Here is a 12811-nt window from a genome sequence, read left to right on the forward strand (position 1 = left end):
TCGTTACAAAAAGAAAGTGGAAAATTAATCTATTAGGATTGAAAATTAGAAAGATGTGAGTTATGCATGATTATTATTTACTCCTAATTATGTGAAAAGTTTTTGTTGTAGATGTTCCTATATTAATAAAAATTATTTTTAATTAATTGAGTAAACTACTTTTACAAAAAATCAATTAATTTAAATAAGAAAAAAAGGTCAAAAAAGAGAAGATAAATATCACATCGCTTTTTTTTTTATGTATCTCATTTTCAATAATTAAGAGAAGTTAAATAAATTACACTTTTTAGTTTTAATATAAATAATGTGACTAAGGGGAAATTTTTTCTTCATTCTTTTCATTAAATAATTTATTTATTCATTAAATTTTTTTAAAGTACTAAAAAATGATTAATTTATTTTTTGTTTAGTCTATGACTATTTTTAATATGATAAACTATATCATATATATATATAATGGCATCGATATGCAATAGCTATAAGAAATGTATCATGTGCAATATTATATTTTTCAACTGTGACAAAAATTAAAATATTAATTAGAACATGACGAAAAAATTACATAAAAATAAAACTATATAAGTTTTCATCTTCAGTCATAATAATAACAACAACAACAACAACAACAACAACAACAACAACAACAACAACAACAACAACAACAACAACAACAACAACAACAACAACAATAATAATAATAATAATAATAATAATAATAATAAGAAGAAGAAGAAGAAGAAGAAGAAGAAGAAGAAGAAAAGCAAAGTAAAATGAAGAAAATAATGTTAATTGCTTTCTAATGTGTTGATTAGTAGAGTTTCATAATTTAATTTTTGTTGAATAACATGAAATTATATATCTAATAAAAAAATATAATCGAAACAATACATGAATGAATTAATCTTCAAAATATTTGAAAATCATTCAAACTTTTTTACTAATATGACCATCTTGTTGATGAAATCTTGAAATAATTCTGATTCCTTCTTCATTTTCAATAATTAAGAGAAGTTAAATAAATTACACTTTTTTGTTATAATATAATTAATGTGACTAAGGTGAAATTTTTTCTTCATTCTTTTCATTAAATAATTTATTTATTCATTAAATTTTTTTAAAGTACTAAAAAATGATTAATTTATTTTTTGTTTAGTCTATGACTATTTTTTAATATGATAAACTATATCATATATATATAATGGCATCAATATGCAATAGCTATAAGAAATGTATCATGTGCAATATTATATTTTTCAACTGTGACAAAAATTAAAATATTAATTAGAACATGACGAAAAAATTACATAAAAATAAAACTATATAACTTTTCATCTTCAGTCATAATAATAATAATAATAATAATAATAATAATAATAATAATAATAATAATAATACTAATAATAATAATAATAATAATAATAATAAGAAGAAGAAGAAGAAGAAGAAGAAGAAAAGCAAAGTAAAATGAAGAAAATAATGTTAATTGAGCTTTCTAATGTGTTGATTAGTAGAGTTTCATAATTTAATTTTTTGTTGAATAACATGAAATTGTATATCTAATAAAAAAAAATATAATCGAAACAATACATGAATGAATTAATCTTCAAAATATTTGAAAATCATTCAAACTTTTTTACTAATATGACCATCTTCTTCATGAAATCATGAAATAATTATGATTCCTTCTTCATTTTCATAAACTTGTACCAAACTAATGCAAACATCAATTTGATGAATCTTGAAGAATATATCTATGATCTTTATCAATATGAAGATCATATGGTGAACTTCTTAAGTACATAATTGATGAAAAAGATGAAGAAAAAAAATATAAAAGAGGAAAAAACTATACTAATAAGAAGAAAGAATGAGAAAATGAGAATGATCATTGAACATAGATAGTTGTTATTTATAGTTTGTGTAAACCATAAGAATAATTAAAAATAAGTTGAAGAGACATATTATTTAAGTAGGAAATGTAAATAGATGGAGGTTTTGTTGTAACTTATTAGGTATAAACAGAATAATAAATATGAATGAATTTTTTAATTAATAAATAAATTATTTAATAAAGAGAAATGAAAAAAAATAAAAAAAGGAGGAAAAAAAGTAATTGAAATGGAGGTCATAGAGAGGTGCCACATCAGCTCCTCTATGATCCTCCTTTATATATTGATATATTGATTAGATCATTTAATATTAACCAACAAGAGTTACTTTGGAGTCTCATTAATATTTATACATACTTAACCATGTGTATCATATTCAAGTTTTAAGTACGAAATAACTTTTTAAAAAATTATTTACCCCAATAAAAATTTTCAACATACTTCATATTTACTCGATCCACACTAATATTAAATATTGGATATATATATTTTCTTTAAGAAAAAGGTTCAACCTTAGAAAATATTAATGTTAAAAAAGATATTTAGTGGCAATAATTTTTTTTAACGATAATATTTATTATTGTAAAAATATGTAATGATAATCAATTTATTGTTAATACATTTAGAATGTTAAGATCTTTAAAAACATATATATAGAATGTTAGATTTTAAGTATCATATCATATTATTGCAACTTTTTTCATAGTGGGATTGATATGTGTTTGTGCAAATATTTGTGTTGATAAATTTTACCTCATTTTGGTACCTTTTTAACACCTTTTTAAGAACTCTTTTCCTTTTTACCTTTTTAGTGATTTGAATTCATAATTAGGAAAGAGAAGGTGTGTATAAGTCTCAGTTAGAAGGTGTGAGAAAGGGTAGAAGGTAGGTCGAAAAGTACTGAAAAAATGTGATTAGACAAAACATGACACAATTACATAAACTAAGGCCATGACTATAGATACGATGAAGTGGAGATCACGTATTAAGGTAGAAAGTTAGTAAAGATAGGCTAGTTATAGGGGTATGCAAAGGGGTGAAGATAGCTAAAAAAGTATTGAAGAGAGGTAGTTAGACAACTCTATATAGGATGAAGTGAAGATCGTGTATTAGAGTATAATGCCAATAAAGATAGAGTGTTGTCTTACCTGCGAGGATTTAGACCTATAATTAGTACCCGTCATAGTACTAGTCGTATACTTGTAATTCTTATTTATGTGTTAATCTTCTTATATTGTTTATTGAGTTTCGATTATCATACTATTTCGTTGTCGTTATTGCTTCTTTTATCGTGCACTACTTTGCTTATTTCATTGCTATGCTTTCTTCATCGTAGTTGAATATTTGTCCGGAGTTTCTTATCATAAATGAATAAGATAAAGTTCTCATTTTGGCTAATTTTTCTCTAGTAGGAAAATGTTAGGATTCAATAAATAGATATTTGTTCCTCCTAATTTAATTAATATTCATAATTTAGTTCTAATGGCCTTGAGAATTTTGGTTAGGAGAAGAATTTGTAGTGTGAACCTTTTTGCAGTCCGAATATAATAAGATGATGTTATTTGTCTCTATATTTTATAATATCATTTTTATATAATGAATTACTTATCTCTTTTATGAATGATATTACTTAAATCTTTCTTTTTAATTTTCAACCCTGTAATTAACAATAAAAGATATTTACGTGGTATCCTCTTTTTGTTATTTTTATTTTTGGGTAAAGAAATTTGAATGATATAAAAGGTTGTTAAATCAAAGAATTCTGCACATTCTCGATCATCACTGTTCCCGTCATCTTTCATTCTCTCTCATTTTTCTTACCAAGAAAAAAGGAACCAACAAAATTATAATAAAAAATAAAAAATAAAAAATAAAAACTACCTCATCACCAGATCTGAGAAGCTCTCTATATTATTTGTTTGTGTTTTCGTTCTTTAATCCTTCATTTCTTTTTTTGATACTTAAAGATGCAATTTTTATATGAATTCTTCAATCTTTGCTGAATGGGTATTGATCAAAATGTGTAACTGAAGCTGTGTTAGGCTTTATTTTTTTTGTTTTCTTGTATTGAGTTGGCAATAAAGATACATTCTTTATTAATATTCAGAGAAGAATGATGATTCTGATTTTTGTAGATTTTTAGTTGATTATATTATGTAGATTTAAACTGGGTTGGGTTTTTTCGGTTAATTTTTGCGGGGGGAGATTGATTTACCGGAAATTGATTTGCGATGATGACGTCATCACCTCCTCGGCAGTCCGACGACGGAGGAGGAGGATCGAATTATATTCAACACCAAGTTACAAAATTTGATACCCTTCCTGGTGTAGCAATCAGATATGGCGTTGAGGTAATTTTTTTTTTTTTGGTTTTGGTAAATAATACAAATAAAAATATTGGTATTTTGTAGTTGAAACGGAGTAACGAAGGATCGGATAGTCGATCCTGGCTTGTTTGGGACAGAGGGTTAGTTGTTGTCGGATTGAGTTATCGGTATTTATGAGATGTTGCTTCATGTGTGCTGTGTTATACTTTAGTTTTGATTATAGAAAGAATGGAGGAATTGGGGACATTTGAATGAATAAATTTGTTGCATTGTTCATATAACTATAACTGGTCTCTCTGTTTGTGTGGGCTATAAGCCTATAACAGGCTGCTGGTTGATTAGTTGAGCTGTCGTAGTTTGCAAAAATGCCATTTTCATTAAATTATAGAAAAAGATTTTTGACATTGACAATAGAGTGATAGCTTAGTGAAATGAGGTTGTGTTCGAGTTGATAAAAGTAAAAGGTGTCGTTTAGCTCCTCATAAAGGAGGTTTGGTGGGGATGAGCTTTGCCATATTCGGAAAAAAAAGAGAAGAGAATTCTTGTGAACTATGTAATAGTGAAAAATGACGAGGGAGGCACAATATATTAGAGTTGGGTGTTTATTTCCCTTTGATAAGTAAAAAGAAGAGGAATAGTTGTTGAGGTGGTTTGATTTTACTGTGTTGTCTGCGAGCCCTTAACTGACAGAAGGAAGACGAGTCAGCAGCTCTAGTAGTTTTTGCAGGTGATCATTAAAGTTCTCTAGGATCCTTTAGTGGTTGTAGATGTGGGCTTTACTCTGTTTTCCATGAGCATATAATTGATAGAATGAAGATGGACCTAAATTTGGCAGCTGTAGAAGTTTCTGCTGGAGATAAATGTAACTATAGCATCAAATTCTGGTGGATCATTTAGCGGTTGTAGGCATGTAGTGGCAGAGCTCGTTTTGGCATGTACTCTCAACTCTGCTGTCAGTATACTGGATTCTAGAGCTATGGTTAGCCAGCCTCTGCTCTTAAAGGCTAAAGTTTATCTTTTTGGCTATTATTATGACAAATGTCTTTATGCACTTAATTAGTTCTTCTTCTGCTATTGTCAATGCATATATATTACTCCCTCTGTTTCAAAAAGAGTGGCCTAGTTTGACTTGGCACGAAGTTTAAGAAAATAAAGAAGACTTTTGAATCTTGTGGTCCTAAATTAAAGTTATGTCAAATGTATAAAATTTCCTTTAATCTTGTGGCCTTAAACATGCCACATGGAAACCTGAAATTAAAATGTTACAAAAAAAAAAGAAAGATGTCATTCATTTTGAAACAGACTAAAAAGGAAAGTGGGTCATTGAACACTTGCAAGTTTCTGAGAATGCCAGCTGAATTTATGAACATTTTGAAACAAATGCGAGGATAAATAGTGTGATGATTCAAGGAGTTTTGAACTTATTCCATTAGGTGACATGCTAAGCATGCACTTTATGTAATGCTGAACTTCAGTTTTGTTTTATTTTTACTGCAAAATTAAGATATCTTTATCATTTTGCACCTAAGATCGCATCCTCCAAATAGATGATGGCTTTAACATGGTGTGCAATCATATAATGTGACAGGTGTCTGATATTAAGAAGTTGAATGGGCTGGTTTCGGATCTCCAAATGTTTGCTCGAAAGACACTTCAAATACCATTACCTGGGAGGCATCCACCATCACCTGCTGTCTCAAATGGTCAAGACACCCAAGGGTACTGTAACGTTTCTTTAGATCTCATACATGTGTCTCTTTCACAACATCTCCTCTAGTACTGGTTATAAAGTCTTTATTTTAATGAACTTGTTGTACTAGTCTGAGGATAAAGCTTTTATGTATAATTATAATTGCTTGTTTGCACGTTTTTCCTTTGTTATTCTTCTGGACATGAAAGCCATACACGGTATATTCCGGTTTGTTCAGAGCTGCATTAACTCTTTCAGAAAATAGTGCTTATTGTATGGGGGCACCCTTTTGATATAATATGGTGTTGGGGATCTGATCACAGTTACCTAGAGATGCCTTCATAACTTTGCATGTTGTTTGAACTTTTTGTTCATCAGCTTTCATTCCTTTTCTCTCTTTACAAATTTGACATGAATTAGATATTTCACCTAACAAACCACAATCTACCGTTTATTTGTTAGTTGAATGTCGTCATTTTTTTACTTGTCTTTCTCTACATGGAACAAGTCATATCAGCTTGTGGTTCTCTGTTATTGTAATTTGTTAGTGTCACCTGTAGAATATAACCTGCCGTGTTTCACATAGATATTTAAGTAGGACTTGTTTAGGCAAGAGCTTTATGTGGGTCTCGTGGAGAAAAGCTTGAGATGAGCCCATTTACCTTGGGTGGGTCTCTGTTGTATGTTGGAAATAGAAATTTCCAATTAAGGCATATATAATTTGTGTTGTGCTGTATAAATTTGTTTACGTAATCTGGTTTGTGGGTAATATTACTTCGTCTGATCCACTTTATGGGACAGAATTACTATTTGGGAAGTCAAATGAGTTTTTCTTTAACCACAGTTTTTTCAATTACTTTTTAAAAATAACTATTGTGACTTTTTGTACTTTTTTTTTTTTTGTAATTTTAGTAATGAGTAAGTTTATTTCAAAAATCTTGAAGATTCTATTTCAAAATTCACACCGAAAATTAGGTAATTTGACCATGTACCATGTACTGTCTAAAAGGAAAAAGACAGACAAGCTTTGCTTTGTCCACAAGAACTTTACTGAAAGAAAGAAAAGATTGTCCACAAGAAGAATTTTCTTGTATCGTATATAACTAGTTTCCTACAAAGTTAACATTTAGGTGGTTCTTATATATTAGTATCATCTGACATTTCGTGGGGTCTCTTGGAGTTGCAGAAATCATGTTCTATTATATGTTTCCAGGTACATATTCTGGATTACTTTTTCTTGTGAATTAGAATGAATTTGGTAACGCTTGCACTAGTATGAATTAGAGAAACTAAAGAGGAAATTCATATTATTTCTCATATCACTAATTTCCGCCGAACTATATTCATGTGAACTGCTAGTCTAATGAAGATTGCTTATTTCTTCTAAAGTTGATACGACGTCCCATGTCAAGTAGTATCTACGATACAAGACTATTTTATGTATTTAGTCATTTCTGTGTCATTGGCTTCTTGACTACCACATCTTTGATATTCTAAGCTTTAGAACTTGTGCTGAGCTATGTGGTAACTGTGATTTGTTTCTTGACAGGCCAAGCAGCTCTGAGCAGATCCCTCCTATGAACAAATACCCTGATTTGTTTGGTTCATTTCAATCCCTGAAATTGAAGTCTTCCTCCCAGCAAAGAGTTTCACCAGCCATGAGCTCTTTACTAGGTTATCAGGGCCCTAAACTGGCAGATCAGAAAGTTGCATCTGAAGGTTTTGAAATGGCTGTCTATCGGAAAGGAGTATCACATTATTTAGAAGATGGACCATTTGTCATGTCAACTCATCATTCTAATCAACCACGTGGTCTTCATAGAAAATGTAAAAGTGTAGCTAATGATATGTCAGAGAACGGAGTAGGTAGCGCTGAAAATTGCTCTAATAGATTGTTCGAGAAATTGTCTAGAAGGCGCCAAAAATCTGAGGCTGATTTCAGTTCCCGCACGCCAGAAGTGCTGTTGAAAGAAGATAACAGCAGTGGCAGCGGGTTTTCTGCTGCTGCTGGCAAAGGTTTGGCTTTGCGACCTAAATCAGCTAGTCGAATTCTCCTTGGACCAGATGCTGAAGCAAGTTCCATAAATCCTATCACTATGCTGTTGAACGATTCTTTTCTGAACGACAGTGCAAGTGTCAGGAAGTCATCGAGTACACCGAGTTTGCAGGAATCAGACAGTAGCACGTTATCTTCCCTATGGACAACATCCAAGTGGAATTTGAAGCCAGATTTCCAGGCAATTTCTACTGCCGCAATTACCAAACCAATCTTTGATAGCCTTCAAAAGCCCACTGGTCCTCGAAAAAGCAAGACTGCTGTTGATTAGCTATTCTTTCTGCATTTTTTGTTAGTCCTCTTCTTAAGAACTAGAAACTGAAAACTAGCTATAAAAGTAAAGCACTAAAAATACTGGCTTATTGCTGTCATTTCATCTTCCATTCCTTTTTTTCTGTTGCAAAAAAAGGTTAAGTTTATTCTTAGAGTTGAAAATCTGTAGCAGCACAGCAAAGATCTGTGTAGTAGAAATTTTTGTTGCTCCACCGACCTTCCAAATCCTATATATGTTTAAGTACATATGTAGCTCATTTATCTGTAACTGGGAGGAAAGATCACTGATTATATTATTAAAATATATTTGACATTCTTTCTGCATATCTTGATTCACATGGTTTTGATTCATTCAATATATATCAATGTGCTTCTGCCACAGTTTTTAGAGACTGTAGATTGAAAATAATTTACATTGCATAGTCATCTTTGAGTTGTTGCGCTTGAGCTGAGGGTCTTTCAGAAACAGTATCTCTTACCTACTCGAGCCAGGAATAAGGCTTGCATACACTTAATCCTTTCCAAACTGCACTTGTGAGTTGTGAGATTACACTGAATATGTTGTTGTTAGTCCTTTTTTACTTGGAAAAAGCTCAAAGCAGGCCATGCTTGCCGTTTGCAAGTGTGGCGATTTTGCTTTAGTACTATTGATGGAGAGAGTCACTCAATATTTATATTAGAAGAAATAGCAAGTAACTAGCCTTTACAGGATATAGATTTTATCCATGCAAGTATTGAGATGTGATAATGCAAAACAACTGTTTTTGTGCTGGTATACATTGGTATGTTTAATTGCATATAATTTTGAGGGAGAAGTTGAGCGAAAATACGCTTGACGCTTAATTACATTCAATATTCCATCATTACACCATATTAATGATCCTCTTTAAATACGTATTCGTATCATATGTCTACATGGGCGGCTCGATAGTGTTAAAAAAATATGTGTCTTATGCCTCCAAATTTAAGGAGCCTCATTTTTTTTTATAATAATAAGTTATAAGTTATTATTTTTTAACAAATATTGAATACTATTTGTAGAGAAAGTAAACATTTCATGAAAAATGAAGAGATTATTAGAAGAAATTTGACATATTTTGAGTACTATATCTTATGAAAAATAATTTAAAAGAAGAATGATTATATTATGAGATGAAAACTAGAAGACATAATTTATATAAAAATTATTAACAATTTAAATTTAAGGCTCCATTTGATTTTTACTTTAAACTACTAATACGTTTGAGCCGATGTACGTTTACATCAAATATTTATCAATCATGTGACACAATGTGCAATGAGATCCAAATGATATACTAGGATAATCACAATTAGTTGTCAAAACCACCAAAAACAATTGCTACCAATCAACCAAATTTTGCTAACTAGTGCAGACGAACAATAAATATGCATAGTATGATAGTATTTCATTGTAGGGAAAATTTCACATGTGATAAATGGAATTTATGAAATTATATTTTATGGGTATAATTTACATAATTATATTTTATGGGTATAGTTTAGTTTGTTAGGTGATTTTTAATTTGTATAAAATGTTTTTTTGGATAAATCACATAAATATGCAATATTAAAAAAATATTTATCATTTATGTCAATATAATTTTTTTAACTAAAGATAACAATTTTTTAGAATTAAAAATTTTTACCTTCTCCTCTTTCTCTGCCTCTTTTTTCTCACCTCCTTTTTTTTTCTTCTTCATTGTCTCTTCCTGCATCATCCTTTCTCTTTCTCTTTTTTTTCTTCTTCTTTTTATAAAAAAAAAAAATTTTTCATTTAAATAATGGTGTTAAATCAGTTTTTGTCAATATTTCACTAATTATATTCAAAAACGCGACGAGAAGAAATAGAAAAATCAAAAAAATGCACAATATCATGTTCTCAAATAGAAATTTCAAATCTTTAAAAGTATAGAAATAAGAGTTCAATATTGATGGTCATTATAAAGATTCAAATTTTGAATTAATTACTGGAATTTTACGAATTTGTGATTAGTTTGGATAGATTTTTTTTACAAGTAATTGAAAATGTTGTTTGGAGTTTATAGCACAATTTTAAGAGGGTTTGGTTTAGTTTATAATTGATTTTAGGAGAAATATTAGATTAAAACTCGAAAAAGGTGAAGTTTATGGAACGGTATCGCGATTGTATTAAAGTTGTATTACATATGTTTTATAATTGCACTAACTGTATTAAATTCACGAACAATACATTTATAATACCTAATACAAACTTCACTCCTTTTTTCGTGATATCAACCAAAATAATTTAAGTAACACTTGTAATACATTTATAACATCTGCACAATACATTTGTAATACATATTGCAAACATCACTCATGTTCTTGGTGATTCAAACTAAAATAATTTATACGACACATATGATACATGTTTTATTTATGAATAATACAAGTTTAATTCTGTCTATAGGTTATTGTCTTGTCTTTCGTTAGTTACATTTTTCATTTATTGTTAATTTTCTCTTCTAATTCAACTTTAAAATGTGTGTAATATATTTTTTTATTCAAGTTTAATTCATTTGACAGTTTATTATGTTTCTTCATTTGTTACAATTAGATTACTTATCTAATTACTATTGATACAAGTTTTATTTATTTTACGAATCATTGACTGCTCTTTCGTTTGCGATAGTTTTGATAGCCAGTTCCTACAAATAGTTAAAAATATTGTTTGGAGTTTATATCTCAATTTTAAGAGGGTTTTATTAACTTTAGAATTGATTTTAGGAAATTATTAGATTGAAGCTTGAAAAGGATGAAGTTTACGGAATTATATCACATTTGTATTAAAGTTGTATTAGATATATTTTAATTGTATTAAAATCATGAACAATACATCCTACATTTATAGTACATACTGCAAACTTCATTTCCTTTTTAATGATATCAGCTAAAATGATTTAGGTAACACACTTATAATACATGCACAATTCATTTTAATACATATTGCAAACATCACTCACATTCTTAGTGATACAAATAAAAAGTAATTTATAAGACACATATAATACATATTTTATTCATGAATAATACATTTATAATATGTATTGCACACTTCACTTTTTTTTACGGATACCAACAAAAATAATTTATGTAACACACTAATAATACATTTATAAGACATGCACAATAGATTTTTACTACATATTGCAACCATTATTCATTTTTCTTAGTGATAAAAGAAAAAATAATTTATAAGATACATACGGTATAAGTTTTATTCATGAATAATATGAGTTTAATTCAATTTATAGATCATTCACTTGTCTTTTGTTAGTTATTTTTTCCGTTCATTCTTAACTCTCTCTTCTAATTCAACTTTAATATTGTGTAATATAATTTTAAGGCAATAGAATTTATTTTGTAATTTTTTGATTTATTTGTCATTAATGGATTACTTGTTTAATTATTATTAATACAAGTTTAATTAACTCTATAGATCATTGTGTGTAATACATTTTTAATTCAACTTTGATATGTGTAATACATTTTTAGTTCAAGTTTAATTCATTTTGCAATTGGTTGTTTCTCTTTATTTGTAGGGAATAAATTATTTATTTAATTAATTAATTATTGATATAAATTTTATTCATTCTTCGAGAAACAAAAGGAAAAAAACAAGAGAGAAAGAGAGCGCAACAGCAAAGAGAAAGCTAAAAATAAAAAAACAATAACAAAAAAAAAGTAAGAGAGAAAGATACACAAAAAGAAAGGAGCAAGAGAAAGAGAGAAGAATTAAAAAACGGAGAGAAAAAAAAAGAGAAAGAGTTGAGAGAAGAAAAATCTAACAAATATATAATTTTGTTTTATATTGTTATAAATGGTAATATTTAAAGAGTATATCTAAAGTAAGTAATTATTTTTTAAAAGGGATCCACTTAAGTAATTAATCCATATTTTTTAAAATTAAATTTATACAAAAAAATTATTTTTTCAATAAATGGTAACAATAGCACAAAATATGGTAACAATTAATTCACATAATCCCATGATATAAGCAAAACATTCAAAATCAAATATTTTCCAAAAAAAAGAATTCTAAAGCTATAGAAAGACAATACTAGTTTAAAATCAAATATTTTCCCAATTTTTTTTAGATAAATCTATGGAACACTCAGGCATATATATATATATATATATATATATGTATATATATATATATATGTATGTATATACACACACACACACACACACACTTGATCGTTTTGAGTACTAGAACTTTTTATTTGATAAAATAATTTTGATAGATTCTAAATGAGTGTCTTGGACTATTCAAAATTATATTTATGAAATTACTTGGGCTGTTTTAATAATTTATTTAATTTGTGGTTAGAAGAAATAACATTAAAATTAATAGTGGGTCACTTTTACCTCCTTTATAATAAATCGTATAATAATTAGGGTTAGTAAATTGTATGTAAAAGAAAAGGAAAGAGGTGAAGAGAGGAGCAAAAGAGGATCGATCGTATGACCTTGCAGGTAAAAGTTTTCATCCAAATTTTCAATCTATGCTATATATATATATATATATATATCT

General features: G+C 28.4%; 1 protein-coding gene across 2 annotated transcripts; it reads left to right on the top strand.

The window, feature by feature from the left end:
- Nucleotides 1-3655: 3655 nt before the first annotated feature.
- On the top strand, nt 3656-8397 carry LOC107003353. Of its 2 annotated transcripts, XM_027912669.1 has the most exons (4): nt 4113-4240; nt 5052-5195; nt 5805-5935; nt 7456-8397. In XM_027912669.1, exons 2-4 carry the CDS (start codon nt 5193-5195, stop codon nt 8231-8233), a joined length of 912 nt encoding a protein of 303 aa, XP_027768470.1. In that variant the 5' UTR covers nt 4113-4240; nt 5052-5192; the 3' UTR covers nt 8234-8397. The 2 variants fall into 2 exon arrangements, with proteins under 2 accessions (XP_015057157.1, XP_027768470.1); XM_015201671.2 differs by lacking the exon at nt 5052-5195 and having other exon boundaries at nt 3656-4240.
- Nucleotides 8398-12811: the final 4414 nt, after the last annotated feature.

This window comes from Solanum pennellii, chromosome 11 (assembly GCF_001406875.1).
Source record: "Solanum pennellii chromosome 11, SPENNV200".
In the NCBI taxonomy this organism is placed as follows: domain Eukaryota; kingdom Viridiplantae; phylum Streptophyta; class Magnoliopsida; order Solanales; family Solanaceae; genus Solanum; species Solanum pennellii.